The sequence below is a fragment of the Typopeltis vanoorti genome, chromosome 9, assembly GCF_054136105.1.
Source record: "Typopeltis vanoorti isolate ZY-2024b chromosome 9, IOZ_Tvanoo_1.0, whole genome shotgun sequence".
NCBI classification, from domain to species: Eukaryota; Metazoa; Arthropoda; class Arachnida; order Uropygi; family Thelyphonidae; genus Typopeltis; species Typopeltis vanoorti.
In genome coordinates this window covers 11,126,507-11,147,044 of record NC_143557.1, presented here as the reverse complement: position 1 = coordinate 11,147,044, position 20,538 = coordinate 11,126,507, and the positions used below count along the sequence as shown (strand labels likewise).

Below are 20,538 nucleotides of genomic sequence, written 5' to 3'. Positions count from 1 at the left end.
CAGAATGGTCACGAACTATGGAAAGACCTAATGCAAGAATTACAAATATTATATTGCGATTATGGAAATGTAGATTACCAGGATAGCTTGAGAGTATGTGAAATGCACACTATTAGACAAGAAAAAGAGGGATAATATACTAGAGATCTATGAACTGCTAAACGATTGTTACAGAATATTAGTTAAAATTTTTCATTATATAGAAGGTGGGGAGAGGACCCACTCTAGGGCTCACTCTAGTGAGTATGGGAGTGGCAGCTGATGCTGGACCATGTTCCTCCTCCCCAGTGAGGGCAGTTTGATTGCTAGGGGTAAATCTTTCCTATTTTACTATTTCTTTTTGCTTTATGCAGTGGGAGTCTGCCTTCTCTCCCAGGTATTTACTTCACTTTATAGGCTTAAGTCAAACCCCACCTGGTCAACGTGGGATGATTTGGACCTTCCCCACCATATGTGAGAAGGGCTTCTGCAACCCTACGACTTTTTTTCTTACAGTGACTCACTGCAAGAAAATAAAGTAGTAGGGTTGAAAAAAAGTACTAATTACAATACATCTTGTGCTCATGTTGTGCAGCATGATGAAAGCCACTTTCGGGGCTTAGGCAGAGGGTCTTGTTCAAGAAATAGTTACAGTGTCCAACACAAGTTATTGTGAATGAGGAATACAGAAGATATGGAATTAATCTCAGAGGTGAACTTTATATCGGCACTTGGAATATGGGGTCTACAGGTGGGTACCTTTGATATTGTCTGTAAAGAAATGGAAAGATATAAAATTGACACCCTGGGAATTACAGACATCAGATGGAATAGGGCAGGTCATTTCAAAAGACAGGATAATAAACTAGTTATTTATTTTGAAGGTTTTTTTCCCTATTCTCCAACTCTTTCATTTTTTCTTGAATAATGTTTGTGCATTTTTAGTCTACAGTTCATATCTGAGAGCTGTTCAACTTTAATTTGCTTCATAACTTTCTTATATGTTCTTCTTTTCAATATGAAATTCACTTTTATCCTGTTCAAGACTAAATAGTGATCACTTACAATTTCAAATCCTCTGTAAACTCTGTTCTGCATCAGGGAGAAAACATCACTATCAACAATAACATAGTCCAGAGTTTCTCAAAATAATATTTATATATTATATTAAGAAACCCTTATAATATTTATATTATAAGTACTTAGGATGGAATGCAGACTTTTTAATCTCTTATTGAAGAACACCTTCAATAAGAGATTTCTTAATACCAAAATTAAACAAAGTGCCTTGTCTCTTATTCATATTAGAATTTAAATCTGTATTCCTATTACTTTAAAAAAAAATCACAGCACTCCGGTTTCAGAACAAGCATTAACCCACTGCAATACGAACTTGTGAAGAAAGTATTCAGTATTAATAGATTTGAGAACTGGATACAGACTACCTTGATCTTCAATTTCAGTGGAAAATTTTTCTTTATACTTCCTTGCTGATTGGTCACTGACATTTGCAACACAGATGTTATTTCGATCAGTTTTGAGAACATGCCGCTCATTGTTGTAATCGGCTTGCAGTCAGTTTTTACGATCGGTCATAAATGGCGGTATTCTCTCTCTCTCCCGATTGTTGAAAGATTTCGATGTGTGAAAATTAACGATAATTCTTGATCATCATCATCAAATTCCTGACATGTACCCTCAAGGAGTGTACAGGATATGATAGTACTACATGAAAAATATACATCATTACTAACTTCCTATCTACAATTATCCTCCAAATCAGTCTGTTACTTGTCAAGACTCCAACATTATCAGATCTTATATTTCTATCATCTAAGGCACTTTGTACTGTATCAATCCACCTATATCTTGGTCTTCCTCTGGGTCTTTTTCCTGTCAACCTCGCAGAGAACACTTGTTTTGCTAATCTTTCCTCGCACCATTCTGTTTAAGTGACCATACCACCAGAGATTAGCTCTGCTAACGCATTCCTGGATGCTGACAATTCAAGTTCTTTCCTAATATCCTCATTTTTAATATGATATTGCCATTGATGCCATCTATTCACGTCTCTGATCTTTCTCAGGACTCTCAGATCCATAAGTTAAAACTGGTTTGAATACTGTTCTATACAGCTAATTTAGTGTTCCAACTAATTTCTCTGATATTCCATATGAATTTATTCAATTGACTTCCTACCATACCAGCTTTGTTGATTGTGTTGTCTATTTCCATATTTACCATCTTCACTAAAAATCGTACCTAAGTAGCTGAAATGTTTTACTTGTTCCACAGGTTCTCCATTCACAACGCAGTTGACATTTTCAACGATTTTACCTATTTTCATTGTCTTTGTGTTTTTATTGCTGACCTTCATACCATATCTATTTACAACAGTTATTCAATTTAGTCAGGGAATCTTTCTAACTTGTAGTGGATTTATTTAGAAGTTTAACATCGTCCGCATAAAGCAAAGAGCTAACATTAACATCTCCAATTCTGATATCATTTTTAATACCACTTTCCTTTCCTTCATAATGTGATCCATACTGAGGGGATAATGTACATCCTTGTCTCACACCAGATTTAACATTAACCTCCCAAACGGCCAGGACGTCTATAGACATCCAGCTAAATCTTGATATGATTCAGCCCACCTGTTGAAAGGACAGGGATAAGAAGTACAATTTGACCGTCATGTCCATTAGAAGGTGTGATAAATCCTCAAGCTGAAGAGAACAGTTAATCGGATTATCTCATGTTCGTAGCTGGCTCTCAGTTGCCATATAACAAGAAATGAACTTCCTTGTTCTATGCTGGGTAACTGGATCTTAGTTATATAGGATAGACTAAAAATATCGAAATTATTTATATTTTTGTTTTCTTTTTTTATTGTACAATCTAATTTTAATGTCTGGACAAAATAAAGATCTTGCATTATTTCTTCACTGAAATATAGCCTTACCTTGGAGAATTAATTTTAATCTTAATTTTTTTGCGCAAATTTTTTTCTAATCGCTTACTCGACAAAATGTTTAATTTGTTCTCGAAGAAATTCACGATAATTATTTGAAATATTATTTTAAAAAAAAGAAAACTAGCTGCCGACGTTTCAGATTATATTATTTTTATTGTTATTCTAAATCATCGAAATCGAATAATACTTCACAGATTTCCTTTAGGACATGCTTGAGTAACTTTGCTTTATAGATAATAACATGAAATTCTTTAATCATATCACTAATTTTTTTTCTTTAGAGGTGTCATGAATAATAATACTAATTCTCGAGTTCTTTGTACTTTCACTTTCTTGGTTTCCTTGTATAATTGGTCATTACAAAATGAAATCAACAGTTATGATTTAAATTTATATGTATATATTTTCTGTATAATTCAGATATTATACTCCAGTTTTTAAAGTATGCTATACATTTGCTTATATTTTATCATTCAAAATATGTATATCAAATGTGAAATTTCATTTTCATATTTTTACAATGGAATTGAACTTTATTTCGCCTTTGATGGTTTAACCCCCCCCCCCCATTGCATCACTATCACACACCCGAAAACTGTTATGAAACGTAGATGCAGTTTTTATTTAATTCATTATTTCTCTCTAGTAATTGCCACATAACTTTAATTTTTCGATACAGAAACTATGTGGTGATTATTATAAATTAGCAAATTATAAATCAGACAATATACATATTATTTCCTGATTATTATAAATCAGGAAATTATGTAATATTCAGTTATAGGCAAAATTAATATTTAAAATCACTGTCATCCTTCAAATGCAATATCAGAATAAAGAAAGATGGAAAACCCAAACAAGTAATTTCTGCCTGTAAAATATTCAGATATTGCTTGAGGCTCTTTAGTGCGCTTCGTGTTCTATTGTTCTGCTTCTCGGCGGGGGTGGGTTAGTAATCTCTGTTAGCTTAGAGCTGGGCAGAAAGGAATAATTAGTAAGTATACCCAAGACACAATTCATTTACGAGATGGCAAGCAGCAGTAACATTTAGGCTAAGCAAAGGAAACTTCGTGCGATGCAGAAAAGTTGGAGCCTTTGCCTTCAGCTGCTGTCATTCTACTCTGTAATGAGGAAACAGCATAAAAAATATTACAAAAAAGTGTTTAGACATATATCGGATTATGTTATTTGGAACAGTTTCCTCCTGCACAAGAAAATATGTTTGTCTACCATAACATATCTAGAATACAGAATAGAAATTGCGAAAGCAATGCTTCATGCATACGCACATTCTTCAGCAAGCAGAGAAACAGGCAATCCTGTCAGGCATCTGAGGTTGAACGCTGCTAACTCCAACCATTATCCCAAAAATCTACCATCAAATCTAATAAAAAAATAAATAAAAATTCTGCATGAAAATTTTATGTATGTAATAAAAAAAATATCAGAAAGGAAACTAAAATCTGGTGCCCTGAGTGTAAAACTGCTTTGTGTGTTTGCCCTTGCTTTAGGGTGTTCCACAGTGTTCAAGAATTTTAAATTCTGAAGAGTATGAAATAAAAAATGTTTCTTTTCAGGACTACAAATATTGATGGAGGGATACATGAATGTACTGTTTCCTTTTCATCTTGAAGGTGAATTTTTAAGTTCTTTTTATAACACAGAATTATATTTTCGTATTTTCGAAGGAATAAAATATAAGAGGAACTGGAATACTCTTTACAGTTCCTATTAAACTGGAAAGAGTATACCAGGTAAACTATTTCACCAAAAAAATAAATAAAATATATAAATAATAACGCGAATATTTTTCACCTTGCCAACACTCAACAGCGATGTTATATGGGATCCAAATTTCTTGTTTTGGAGATATATATATATATATATATATATATATATATATATATTACAAAGTTTTGTAATAAAAATTTCTGCTACAATGAAGTTTGTCAGAATCAACAATATTATTACTACCTTATTTCTGTTTCTCGTGTGGGAGAAAAACGGTAAAATGTCACTCTTATAATTATATCAGATGTTATAATGGCAAAAATAGTGAGAAAAAAATCATTTGCACTTTCTCTTCAAAACACAAAGAAAGAGCATTGTAAATTCACCCAGTGGAAAAGAAAATACTACATATTTTTCTTCCGTTATCTGATTTTTTTTTTTCTTTTAGTACAAAGAACACTGCATATAACATGTAGTATGCAGGAGGGAAAAAATCCGGAAATTGGTTTCATTATAATGAATGGAGAAATCATGTCTGAAAAAATTATTCACGTAACATTCTAATATCAGCTGACATAACATTTTCTTCTAGGTTAGATATCTGAAGTAACTAAACCTTTGCTACTATTTTACACTAAAATGAATGGGTATGTGGTATGTTCCCCAAGTGATTTAGGTTTGTAACAGTTGTCTTTCAACGATTTATGAAATATAAATTCTCTGAAATATCTGCAAATTGAAAAGGTCTCTTCCCCCCCCCCCCCCCCCCAATTAAAAAAAAAAAAGATTATGAAATGCATATGCACCTTTTCTTTGAAAATAATTCAAATAATCTTTTTCAAGATAATTGTATGAAATAATTTATAATTTTTTGATAATAAACGTGAAACTAATCATAAATTAAGAAATTATTTCGGCATAAATAATGTATCATTATAATTAAAATAAAAACTGATCATTATAATTTAAGAAGTTTACGGAATTAACAATGCAAATGAAGTATATTAATTAAAGGTAACTTTAATGAATCACTTCTATATTTCGGCAACGTCACATTGCCATCTTCAGGAGCATAAAGATATGGTATGTGCTGCAGGCACTAACACAAAGCAAATGAGGAAGAAAGCAAGAAACTAATATTGTTCCTAAAGTCCTGATGGTGCCCTCTTGCGGGCTAATTTGGTAGTCTTGGCTGTTGGGCTGAAGTTCTCATAATGTAAGTCTCCCAAATTTGGGGTAGTTTCATGCACCCAAATTTGTTGAGGTTAGGAACGTTTTTTAGAGCTGCTGAAGATTCTTTGAATAATCTTTCGTATTTAAACTTGCTGCGATGAATTATTTTTGTTTTTTTTTCCAACGAATTTTATGGTGGGTATCTAAGGCATGGTCTGCCAGCCCAGAGCGGCTGTACTGGTGAAACCGGATGTAGTCTTTGTGTTCTGAAATCCTGATATTAGTTGTTCTGCCTGTTTGGCCAAAGTAGGACAATTTGCAGCTGCAAGGGACCTGGTATACACCAGGTAGGTCTAGGGGAAGTGGTTGGTCTTTGGTAGAGCGGATAAAGGATGCCAACTTTTTATATGGTCTGTAACAGGAAGTAAGGTCATATTTTTTGAGGATATTGGTTATTTTCTCAGAGGTGCCCTGGATGTAGAGGATGGTGATAGACTTGGTGTAATCTTTATTGTGGAGGGGGGGGAGGGGGGTTGTGGTTTACTGGTTTTAGTATTTTTTTGGGGTTATAGCCATTGGCTAAGAAAGTGTTGAGGATGTGGTTTAGTTCAGTAGTCAGGGCCTTGTCATCTGAGCAGATTAATTTTGCCCTGTTATATAGTGTTTTTATAACCCCATATTGTTGTGAGGGGGGGGGGGATTGCTGGTGAATGTATCAGCCAGTATGGGTGGGTTTTCTGTAAACAGAGAAAACCAAAGATCCATTAAGCTGGCGGGTGATTAAAGTGTCTAGGAAGGGGAGGGTGTTGTTTTCCTCTTTTTCTAAGGTGAACTGGACTCTGGGGTGTTGGTTGTTTAAGTGTGTTAGGAAGGAGTGGAGTGTGTCTGAGCCATGTGGCCAAATAGTGGGTTTTTGTGGGGCAGAGTTTAAGGCTTTCTCTGCAAATGTCTCCATAAAGAAATTGGTGGGGAAAGTGGTGAACCCACGGCTGTCCCCTCTATCTGTTTGTAGAACTTTCCTTGCCAAACGAAATAGCCTGAGTTCATTGTGAACTGAAATCGGGCTGAGATAAATCTCAGCCCTATTTAGATAATATCTAAATAGGGCTAAATAGGGTTAATCAGCCCTAAGATAATATCTCAGCCCTATTTCAGTTCACAATGAACTCAGGCTATTTCCTGAATTAATTTTCTCCTTTGCTGTGTATTTGAATTACTAAGTTTTTAACTATTTTCCTTCTACTATCTGATTGTGAGTGAGATGCGCAATTAGTATCAGGAAAACAGCCCTCATCCTTCAATATTTTATTCATATTCTATTCATCTTGATTCAAATGATTATCCCTAGATGATTCATCATCACCAGATCCTAGAGATCTAGATAAGTAATCAGCTACTATAATTCTTTTTCATGACAATATAAGCCACATTAATATTATAGTCCTGCAGTTCCAGTGACCATCTAATTATACGTTGATTTTATCCTTCATAGTACTTAGGAATGACAGAGGCTCGTGATCAGATCTTATATTGATAGGTTGTCCTGACAACACGTATGTAAATTTTCTCAAGGGAAACATTATTGCTAGTGCTTCCTTTTCTAAGGTCAAATAGTTCAATTCTGGACCTGATAATTTCCTGCTAATAAAAGCTACTATCTTTCTCCTTTCTGTTCTAATACAGCAGCAATGCAGCCATTTGAAGCATCAGCAGAAAAATAAAAAATTTCACCAAATTTAGGATTAACAAGAACTGGAGCTCTAGTTAATGCCAGTTTTAAGTTGTGAAATGCTTCTTGTTGAGCTTTACTCCAATTGAGTCTAACACCTTTTCTTATCTAGTACACTATGGACCTCAATAGCTGCAAACAATTAAGAATAAATTTTCTATAGAAATTTAACATGCCAATGAATTTACAAATTTGCCTAACTGTTTTTGGAGGTTTGGCTGATAATATACCTTCTACATTTGGCTGAGTTGACATAATTCCTTTGTTGCTGATTTTATGGCCTAAATACTCAACTTCTTTTAACTTTCTTTTAAGAAAAATTAGCATTTAGAGCACTTTAAAGATAGATATGCGTCATCTAATCTCTTTAAATCATTCCACAAGATTTTACAATGGCTATCTAGATCCTTTGAATAAATTACATTATCTGATATATAAATTATCTGATAACACAGAATTCATTAAAGACTGGAATGACATGGCAGAATTTCTTGCACCTTGTGGTAATCTACATGGCTGATATTTTTGCCATCTAGTAGTAAATGCAAAGTATTTTCTATCTTCTTTCTTCCAAAGGATCTGAGGGTACCCAGAATTGAAATCCAGTTTTGTAAAAATGTTGTGCTCCTTCCAAGCAGATCAATAATTCCTCAATCTTACAACAGAGGGAAATGATTGAGTAATAGGCTTTGTAATCTTATTGATGGCTCTCAAGTCAAAGACAAACCTTAGGCTTCCATTTGTTTTTTTAATTAAGATGTATGGGCTATTCCACTGAGAATTTGACTTCTTAATTATTCCTGCCTTTTCATATTCCTGCATTAGTTTCTGAAAATGCCCCATATATTTCAGTGGAGTTTGATATTGCCTGTTGTAAATAGGAGATTGAGTACAAATCTGCACTGAGTGTTCTACTGCATTAATGCAAGACATTGAAACAATATCCTCTTGTGAAAACACCAAAGAAAAATTAAAGGAAGATTTAAAGAATTTCAGAATTCTTTTCCTTTTTTTCAATAGTGTCTGATATCATTGAATTCTGCACTAGGTTCTCTTTTAATTCTTCAATGTTTTCCTACTCATCTTTTTGTAGAGTCGTAATATTAAATACTTGATCTTTATCATCAGTGTTTAAAAAATTCAGGAGACTGCTCTAATTTTTCTTTGTCACCTGATGTCCTGTCAAAACAGTATTCTAATCCATACAAGGACACTATACCATCAACAGAATTGCATGCAAAAGCATGCCGTTTCAGAAAGTCAATTCCAATTATTACTTGTACATTTGGATTAGAGGATTCTGGAAAAATTATTAATGGATGAAAAACTTTCAAAGGAAAACAAGGAATTGAAATAAAAGCATTTATTCGCTTATCAGCCAAAATTTCTGATTCAAATACACCCTTCTGCTTAATTGGATAATTTAAAACTGATATGTCATTTGGAATTAAGATTTTTAATTCTGTTAAACAAACTATAAGAAATGAGTGAAATATGTGCACCTGTGTCAAGTAAGATTGCAGAAGGCATATTTTCAATAAATCCTTGTAAAACTATCAAAGGATAATCTCTATTGGCATAAGTAGCTAATGGCACATCAAACTCTTTCATTGTTTGATGTGCCACTACTATAGCTGCAATGTCTAATGAGTAGTTTATTTCTGTCCTTGCCAATATGATATTGGAATAATAAATTTTTCCAAAATTTTCTATATTCTCGATTTCTTATGTTTAAAAGAAAGTTTATCCCTAACATAACAGTCTTTAGCATTATGACCAGGTTTATTCCATCCAAAACATCTTAGAACAGACCTCTTTTGAGATGTTTTATTCCTGTCAAGACCAGTGGATTTGCAAGAGAAAGACTAATTATCTGTAGGACTCTCTGCTATTATTAAATCAGATATTTTAAACAAAAGTTCCTGTCCTTTCACTATTGGTCTCTGCCATCTTTCTATCTCTTCACTAAGAAATATTTTTAATTCCTCCAATTTCCCCAAATCGTGTGATTGTACCTTGGACTCAGATTCTGGAACGTATTCAATTAAATTCACAGAAATTTCCTTAGACTGTTTTGTTTAATTTTTGAAACTTCCATTCTCTCACCTTATCTGCAGCCACAGTGTTAGGAGAATAAGTTTCATTATACTGAAAAGAGTTTACCTGTTTAGTGTTTGTGGAATGAAATATATTTCTAAGTCTCTCTTCCTTTTCTCTAACAAGTTGAAAACAGTGTTCAGCATTTTAAACATTTTTCTTGTATGCTGTTTCAAATTATCTTTAAGGCCAAGCCTAAATTGATTAAACAGTAACCATTCTACGAAAGATCTGTCTTCAGTTGAAACATTCAATTTATAAGCAGTGCTCTAAAGTCTATGGTAATATTCTGAAAGAAATTCTCTATTACCTTGAATGCACTGATGAATTTTCCAAATGTTAGGCCCTAATTCTCCTACACTTGAAAATTCTGATAGTAGCAAACTTTTAAAGGTTGCATAATTGTCACAGTTCTCTCAATAAAAGGGACATGTTTAAGAATGTTTTGGCTTTTCCCAATAATTTATTATGAAGTATAATTAACAAATGGAAATCTGACCATTTTACTAAATATAACATTTTCTGCATATCAAAAAAAAAAAAAAAAATGTTTCTCTGCTTTCGTGACTATCACTTGAGAATGAAGATATAAGATATTACAAAGTTTGGATTAACTAACTGAAATTTCTCATTCTTAACTGAAGAAACTTCACTACTATAGTCACAACTGTTGTACAGAAAGTAAAGTCTGAGTATGAAAGGAAGCTGGCTCTGCATGCTGAAGACAACTGACAAGAATTCTATCGATATACTGCATGTAAAAGAAAGAATGAATATGAAAGGATAATTCTTCTAAATGCAGATGGCTAGAGGGTTGCAAAGCATAAGAGATTGTTCAACTAACGAGTGCCCATTTTGTTAAAAGCTTTCAACCCGGTATACACGACATTAAGCTCACTGCTACCTCTTCACCGGATGAAGAAACTCAGGTCTATGAGGACGAGGTATTAGAGCTGTTGCACAAATTAAATAAGAATTCAGCAATAGGGACTGATGGGATATCAGCACGTGTGCTAAAAGAGCATTCAGCTAAACTGGCTATTTCTTTGACACCAGGCTGTTTAATATGAGATTTCAGAACAGGGAAGATTCTTCAGGAATAGAAAGAATGTATTGGCAATTCCATTGCACAAGGGTAGTGCAAAGACTGACGTATCCAAGTATTGACTAATCGGTATCTCAGGAACAGTGTTTACTAAGGAAAACTTTTAACTTTTGAACAACACGTGTTTACTAAGGGAAGGTCATATTTAGACAAGGGGAATGGATAGACCATGATACTTTTAGATTTTGCTAAGGCTTTTGATGCAATACAGGATAGTAGACTGTTGCATATATTGGAAAATATAGGATTGGATTATGGACTATTGGCATGGATAAGAGGGTGACTGACTAACATATCAACAAGTTGTGTATCTGCATGTGAATCTGCAATATTCAAGGTAACAAGTGGTGTTCCTCAAGGATCTGTCCTTGATCCATTATTATTCAATCTGTATATTAATGACATTGGGAAGGATTTGACATGTGACACACAGCTGATGAAGCAGAGATAGGGTAATTAGGAGTGCTGCTGATTATGCAGTACTTGTAGAATGATTTCAATAGGCTAGAATTGTGGTCATTTGAAAATGGCTATCAGTTTAATGTTAGTAAATCTTGGTGGGATTATTCTAGAAGAAACTGATCACACAAGGATTCTTGGAATTTTATTTAGTAGACAGGAAGTTAAAGTTCAAGGGTCATATAGCAAAAATTGTTAATATAACTCAAAGAATAATTGCAATACTGAAATGAACCTTGACATGTAATGATAAGGAAGTCATTTTGTCTCTTTACAAGGCCTTGATAAGACCTCACTTGGACTATTGCATGCAAGTCTGGTCTCCTGGTTTACGTGGTGATTCTGATACAGTGGAGAGAGTGCAAAGGAGAGTGTCAAAAATGACACAGGATTGTGGAATACTGATTATGAAGCCAGATTGAGAATTTGTAGGCTGCAGACAACAGCAAGTAGGAGAAATTGGAGTGATTGACCAATATGATTGAGTTACAAACTTCTGAAATGGTTATACAGGATTTCAGTTGATGGAATTTTTAAATTTATATCGGGTGGGGAAAGGATGCAAGGGCATCTTCAGCAATGGGGTGAAGGCTCGATTTTTCTCTTGCAGAGTGGTGTTTGACTGGAATGGATTGCCTTTGGATGTTGTGTGCACAAGTATCATTAATGAATTCAAGAACAGGTATGAGAGCTGATGCAAATAGTCTAGCATTCCTCAATGAGTTCCTGACTCTCTGGAAACCCCTTTCATAATAATAATAATATCTTTTGCTTGAGTATTTTTTACTGTCTTATTTTCCAGACTGCAATCATTGAGTTCTAGCAGTCTGCTGCAATGTTAGCTGTACAGTATGACCATTGAACCATCTTGAAGGAGGATCCTAGTGGCTCATACACATGTTTTGACATGTCTTGTCAGTTTATCAAAAAATACGGTTCTTCTGGACATGGTTAGGATTGTTCAGATAGTGGGCTTGCCTGAAATGAGCAGTGATCCTACAGTAAGCCTTCTTTCCAATGGACAGAGTCAAAAGTTTTGCTTGTGATACTAGTATCCCCCTGGGATAGCCCTTCTGTTCCAAGTACAGTCATTGCTTCCAGACAGTTAAATGTTGTCCAATGTGTATGCGTGTTTGTGTGGAGAACTCTGGAACTGAAGCTGAGTGAGTCTTTAATTCTCAAGTTCATCAGATCCCTTAAACCCATCTAAGCTCCGGATCCATTGCTACTTCTACTAATAGCAAAAAGAATAGTAGAAATATCTCGATTAAAAGAAATTATTAGAAAATTCAACCAGAGAATTGGAAAAATGGAAAAACGTTTGACTAAACTTAGACATGATAAGAACCTGTTCTTGTTCTGATCCTTTTCTGAAGGATCAGAACAAGGAGGAGGAGGAGGGCAATGTTAGCAAATGATTTCACTTGCAGGCTGTGTAACAGAAATGCGAGTTTTTAGATGTGTGGAGTGTGTTTTATGGCAGAAACGACTTCAGAAGAGCGTTGGAGTTGCTCATAGCATCGAACATGGCTATTTTATCCCAATTGGTGACAGTGATCATGTTGTTCTTTCTTGGGAAGTATCTAATTGTATTAATGCTCCGATTAAAACGGTGCATGCTGAACTACGAAGCTGGAAATTATGATCAACTTAGGAGAATACTATCTTTGGGCCCATGCTATCGGTTACTGAAGAGGAAAAATGTCAGCAATGCATGGGAATGTTTGAAAAAGTGCTTAAATGAGGTGGTATCTGAATAAATGTATCCCTAGTATTCAAAGAATAAATACATAGTGAGTGAAATGGATGCTCAACCCTGTTAAGTAAGAGATCCACAAGAAGAAGATGTGGAAGAAATATCATGAGAATAACAGTGAGAGCAATTATAAAATATATAAAGCTCAGGCAGAAAAATAATGAGTATTGTGTGAAAAGCTAAATTGGAGTATGAAAAGAAATGCAATCTAAAAGAATTTTATTGTTACACTACAAACAAAAGAAAGAACGAATATGAAAGAATAACTTTATTGAATGTAGATAGGACTCGAGTGTCGGAAGCTAATGAGATTGTTCATTTAATGAGTGCTCACTTTGCTAAGATATATCAACCAGGTGTATGTAACAGGGTGCATAGTGCTACATTGGATGAAGAGTTAGAGGTTCATGAAAATGAGGTTGAAGAGCTGTTGCATAACCTGGATAAGAATTTCTCTATAAGGACAGATGGAATATCAGCCTGTTTGCTAAAGAAATGTTCAGCCGAATTGGCTAGGCCTTTCACGTGTTTGTATAACTTGAGTCTCAGCTCAGGAACGATACTGCAGTAATGGTAGGAATGTATGATATTTCCATTGTATAAAGGTGGTGCAAAAATTGAAGTCTAATTAACTAACCAATCAGTATTTCTGGTGTGGTAGTGAAGATTTTAGAGGAGCTTGTAAGAACTCGCATACAGAAATGGTTAGACAAACAATCCATAAATGAAGGGCTGTTGCATAAACTGGAGAATACGGGATTGGAATATAAACTCTTGACTTGGATCAGGGATGGTTGACAGATAGATATCAAAAAGTTGTATACAGTGAATGTAAATCTGACAGATTTAAGGTGACCAGTGGTGTACCTCGGGATTCAATCCTTGTGCCATTATTGTTCAATCTATGCATTAATGACATAAGGCTGGGGTCTAACATTAGATGTGCAATTGTTTGATGATGATGCAAAGATAGGCAGGGCAATCAGGGATGCTGCTGATATTCAGCACTTACAAAATGAATTGAATAGGCTGGAAATTTGGGCAAACGAAAAGGGGTTGTCAGTTTAATGTTAGTAAGCATAAAGTTAATCACTTCCAGTGGCATACTATATTAGCCAGGTTATGCTACAAAAATCTGTAGAGGCAAGGGATCTTTGCGTGCTGGTGGATTGGAATTTAAAGTTCAAAGTTCACATAGTGAAAGTTGCAAATACAACTCAGGGGATAATTGCAATGTTGAAGTGAACCTTGTCATGTAAGGATAAGGAAGTCATTTTGCCTCTTTATAAAGCTTTGATAAGAGTACACCTGGTCTTATCACACCTGTGTGCAGATTTGGTCTCTCGGGTTCCAAGTGGATAAAGAAGCTGTGGAAAGGGTGCAAACAAGAGATCCAAAGATTATATCCAGATTATAGGATTTAGATTATGAGGACAGATTGTGAGTATGTGGACTGCATATTGCAGAATTGCAGATTAACAGGAGAAAGAGGGTGATGTTATAGAGGTCTATAAACTTTTGAATGGGTGTTATAGGATATCATCTGATGAAATTTTTCATAATATGGAACGTTGGAAGATAATACAGGGGCATACATGGAAGTTAAATTTATTTACAGTCAAGAAAGTGGTGAGAGCTAGGTTTTTCTCCCAGAGAACAGTGAGTGGAATAGTTTGCCTTTAGGGGTATTAAGTGCATCTAGTGTGAATGAATTTAAGGGATGGTATGACAGCTGTGTTGGGTGATTTATAGACTCCCTCGATGAATCCTTTACTCCCTGGAGGTGTCAAATAATAATAATGTGATTGTCTTGTTGAGAAAACTGCCACTTATCTTTATCTCAAGGAGTTTAGAAGCGTTCAGAGCATCTCCAAAATCCATTAAAAAAAAACTTTGTTCAGAGATAGTTTAGTTGAAATATCTTGTGAGAAATATTTCTAGTGACTTTTTTATGCAAAATTAGTACTGGTAAATTACCATTTATGTCCACACCTGCACCCCAGACACAAAAAGTTATGCACTTTTTCAGAGGAGTTTTGTTATCTGCTGAATCTCTTTGATGTTCAGGAATCAACAGATTAAAGAGTCATAGCTACAAGAAGAATTTGCATATATAGGAAAATGCCATCCTTACACCTAACGTTCAAAACCTCCAGTAAAAGCAGCATATGTGAACTGCTCTGTCAATTTTCTATCTCAAATGTTTGTGCATTTTCAAATGCTAGAAGTACAGGCATGCTCAAACTGTATTTTGCATCTCTGTCATCTGTGCTTAGTTCAGCAGTAAAGAGCATGCCAAAGGTTGGATCAGTACATTTTCTCTTTACCTCCTGATATTGAATCGAACTGTCTTGATCTTTCAAATTGCCGTTACATCCTTTCATTGTTTTCCCTTGTTTAGCAAAGATTAAAAAATAAAATTTAAAATAACCCATCTTCTGTGGATCATTTGCTTTGCCTCTTCAGCAGAATTTTATGTTAGCATGGGTTTCTGAATTTCTGACAAAAGACAGTTGACATTGACTTTCCAAAGCTTATCCCAAAACTTTTTGATCCATTCTCCCCAAAAGAAAGATCTAGGTCCATATTGGTGGAAAAAAGAGCAGGCCCAGATTCCTCCTCAACAGTTTTCCACAGGGCTCTGCGTTATCTTCTTTACTATTTAACATCTACGTCTGACTTACCACATACCAGCTCAAGCAAATATATATACACCGATGCTCTCGCTATCCTACACCAGTCTACTTGCTTTGCCAAACTGGAAACAATCTTGAACAGAGACCTGAACATCCTGGAGGTGTACTTCAAGTAGTGGTACCTGAAGCCAAATCCAATAAAAACTGTGTCCACAGCATTCCACCTGAACAATGCAGAGGTGAATTGACACCTCAACCTATCTTTCTGTGACAAAACGGTAGAACACGAGTCTCACCCAAAATACCTTGCAGTGAGCCTGGACAGAGCCTAACTTATAAAAGGCAAATACCAACCTGTCCAACAAAGTTAAAATGAGAAATGATATCATCTCATAGCTTGCTGGAACAACATGGGGTTGTGGTGCTGATATCTTAAGGTCGTCTGCACTAGCCCTCGCATTCTCTGCAGCAGAATACTGTGCCCCTGTCTGGGAAAGAAATGCGCACACTAACATTATAGACACCTAACTAAACTCTACCATACGTACAATTAGCAGAACACCGAGAAGCACCCCTGGCTGCCTGTTTATCTAACATTGCTCCACCAAATATATGGAGAAGACAAGCCTCGATTAAAGTATTTAATTAAATAATGAATAACCCACCCCTGCACCAGAGTCTTATAAATCCAACTAGTATTCACCTAAAATCACGAATCCCTTTCTGGTCCATGGATGAACTCTCTTCAGCTGCTTTACTGTCAACACCTGACATCTGAAGAGAACACTGGTCCGGCAATCTTCCAACAAATGGTTTCCTGGTTGAAGATCCCTGTGCTCCACAGCCTTGTTTTTCCCTTCCTAGGAAGATTTGGTCATCTATCAACAGGATCAGAACTAACCAGAGCAGATGTGGCTACCTACTGCATAAGTGGAGACTATTAGACCACCCTTATTGTGACTGTTCCCCTGCGGCCCAGACGATCACTCATATTGTGAATGACTGCCCAAGGTGCCAATTTCATGGTGGTGGCCTCCAGGACATCCACGAGGTGGCAGATGAGGCGCTGGATTGGCTTTCTGGTCTGAACATTGACCTGTAGCCGCTTTTGCCATAAGAATAAATAAATCCCAAAACTTACACAAATTACTATCCTGTTTCTTTTACTAGTTGCTGTGCAGTATCTTGAAGAAAATGGTTTGCTCTCTTATGGTTTCTAGAGCAGTGCTTCCCAAACTTCTGGATGTCATGGCCCCCTTTGGAAAAATTAAAATATTTCACGGTCTCCCCTCAAAAAAAAATCGTAATATAGATATATGTTGTTATAATATTGTTATATTTATATTCAATACAAAACATACACAGCAAATATTGCAAAAATCAAATGCAAATATTACATTTTTAGCATCTTACATACACATTTGACATAGCACATTATCTCATATTTTTATATAGATAGATATATTGTTATTGTACATTTGCAGTACGAGCACATGAAATGTAAAACGATTAGTAATAACAATTTAATGTGATGGATGTGTTTCAATATTGCTACACAAAAAATAAATATCAGGTGAAATATTTGAAACTGCAACTCTTAGATTTCTGCTTTGAAATGAAACTTATATGAATAAGCATATATTTACTAATATTCATTAAGCGCCAAAATGCACAGGAAGCAAAATTTGTGAACCCGCACCAATGTGCGATTTTTTTCCATTAAAATATAAAAAAAAATAACAAAAAAGAAATATTAAATAATAAAATTAAATACGTTTCTTTTAAGATAAAAAAAAACTACTTAGTCTTAAAATATTTGAAATTTGTTTTCATTATTTTGCCCCCCACCCCCCCCCCCCCCCCCCCCCCCCCTTCAACAAAACCTACGGTCCCCAAGATGGCCACGGCCCAAAGTTTGGGAAGCTGTGTTCTAGAACATACTAACTTTTTTTTTTCTCACAAATCATATTCTGACTTTGTGAAAACATTATCCAACTTTAGATCATATCATTTGACTGGAAGCATTTATCAGAGATGCTTTCCTTAAAAATTAGCATCTGATATTAGTTTAATTTGATACGGGAAAATGTCGATGAGACAGCTTGGAGGTTAGGCTTACTGAAATATCTATACAACTTAATTCTTAGATAGGACTCTCATTCTGTCAAAAAAAATTTTCTCTTATACTAAATCTTGCAAATATGCTTGGGGAATCTCCCCCCCCCCCCGAATTTCTCCAAGAGAAGGGTGTCCCACATTGGCTCAGTTTTTTTATGCCACTTGCATTCAAATGGAACAGTACAACTTTCTTTTGCCATTCAAGCGATATTGGAGTTATAGGTAGATAGTTGCAGCAAGCCATTTTCTGCCTTTCCATTTGGGTGCTTGAATTGAGTTTAGGTTTTCATCACAAAAAAATGTTTGTATACACTTTGCTGTAAATGCAAACAGTGCCTATTTGACATCTTTGTTTATGGTTTTATACCAAAGAAATAGTTCTAAAAATGTCCTGTCCCTCACAAGAAGCCTACATAATGAGATAGGAAAGAACGAGAAGAGCATGAAATTATAAAAATTAAAATCCAACATTAACATTTAAATTTAAAATGTTAAGTACCTGCAAAATCTTCATAATGTACTAAATATGCAAAGAGTGTCTTATCAAAATGAGAAATTTAGGTGAAATTTTTAAATAAAAAATCTGGAATTTGTTACATTGTAAATAATGAATCTTTCAAACACAAAATGTGCTGCCAGCCAAACACACTTCCCCAATTTTACTTAAAATTAAAGAAATTATGTATATTGTGCAATATTTTTCTATAATGTATAGAGTATGCATAAATTGATACTATTCTCTTAGAACTGTAAATGTTTAGAGAAATATTGTACAATATTTAAGAACCTGACATTTGCACCTGCTGTGTCAATCACTTTTCCATTAGCTTTTAGGTTGACAATGCAGATCTTCATTACTTGTGGTGACTAATTATCAAGTTTACTGACAGCTGAAGATTTCAGGTTATTTTTAACTTTAATGGTATTGACTGCATATGCAGTTTTCAGGGCATCTCCACATTAAGCCTATATAACATTTTGAAATTTAAAGCTTAATTCATGATTTTCATTTTTGTAATTTCATACTCTTCTATTATTTCTTATGTCTTTTATCATTATTTATACTTTGTTCATTTTATGTGCTTTATATTTATATATAGTTCTGGCTCTGTCATGAGTGTATGATTACCTTCAATTTCTTTTGTACCCTCTCCTGGTGTCTTTTTTTTTAAATCTCTTTATTTCCATTGTTGTTTGTTGCATTTTCATCTGTAATTTTTTGATTAATTTCCCACGATTTCCTTTGTTCCATTTCCTGCAATTTTTTTGTTATGTTTTCTTATGGTTATCCTATTAAGCTCTCTTTTTTGTCATTTCCTTTCTTTTATGGGAATCAAGTTGGAGTTATCAGTATTTTATTTATTTTTTTTTTGCTAAATTCACTCTCTGGTCCTTAGGTATTTACCAGTGTCTACTGCATAACAGAATTTTTATGATATTCAAAAATAAGATTGTTCACTTGACTGCTATCCATATGCTTATTTATATAAAAACAATTTATTTTTTTAGATGGGAAACATTGGATTCCTTCATGCAGCATGACGTTCAAGAATTATGTCGTGTGGTATGTAATTTTTTCTTTATTAATGGTTAGGACGTTATTATTTCATAAAAATCATAATTTACATGGTTTTTTCAGTGTGTGCATGTGCACTTGAATGCGCATCCAAAAAAAATGATAAATCAGTGCCTCATCTCAGTTTACTTGTTTGTTTTATTTTCGAAAAGGCATTTTTTCCCTCAGATTTTGTTAAATGTTCTTATCAACATGAATTTTAAGTAAAGCATTCTATTTTATCACTCTTCATTTTACTTTAGTTATGTTGAATATTTCTGTTAAAAATGACAATATCGACAACATGACATTGTGTATAACATGTTCACCCAATATGGAAATATGTTTATTTATTGTGTGCATATGTGTATGTCCGAGTTATTATACAAGATGATATTTATGAAGTTAATGAAAGTTAATACTGACCATTTAGTGAATAGACAATTTTGTCCATGATTTAATTAAGAAAGCTAGTAAATCGAAGATTGAGCTAAGATTTATTAAGTGGCAAACCATAACAAATCCAGATTTGTTATATGCTTGAGGGATAGCATTATTTGAAGCCACAGGTTCAAGAGGTTTCTCAGCTCAGAGAACTTGTCTCAATATTTTATTTTTTGAAAGTGCACATTTGCAAGAATGCACGGAAATAATGCTTTATTATTTACTATCACAAAACTTTTTTACAAGGTATATGTTCAATAGGTTTCCAGATTGTCTTGCAGAACATTCTTTCTGCATTGCATTGATGAAGTGATGAAAAAATTTATTGACATAACAGCATTTTGAGAAAGGTCAGTTTCTCTATCTCTTGTTTTAGTGACAAGGTAAATATTCACTTCCCCATGACATGGCAGTGGAATCTAATAACTCAGACATACACATATGCACACAATAAATACACATATTTCCACATTGGGTGAACATGCTATACACAATGTTATGTTGTTGATATTGTCATTTTTAATAGAAATATTCAACATAATTAAAGTGAAATGAAGAGTGATAAAATAGAATGCTTTACTTAAAATTCATGTTCATAAGAACATTTAACAAAATCTGAGGGAAAAAATGCATTTTTGAAAATGAAACAAAACAAAGTGCACATGTGCAAGAATGCACGGAAATCATGCTTTATTATTCACTATCACAAAACTTTAATACAAGGTATATGTTCAATAGGTTTCCAGATTGTCTTGCAGAACATTTTTTCTGCATTGCAT

At 34.4% G+C, this 20,538-nt stretch overlaps 1 protein-coding gene across 1 annotated transcript in view; it reads left to right on the top strand.

Annotated features, from left to right (window-relative positions):
- The window catches only part of Usp7 (Ubiquitin-specific protease 7), a 747,694-nt gene that overhangs the window by 226,970 nt on the left and 500,186 nt on the right, over positions 1 to 20,538 (top strand). The window contains exon 9 of the mRNA XM_090397965.1: positions 19,270 to 19,324. Within this exon, the coding sequence (XP_090254091.1) occupies positions 19,270 to 19,324 (55 nt within the window). The remainder of the gene's footprint in view (positions 1 to 19,269; positions 19,325 to 20,538) is intronic.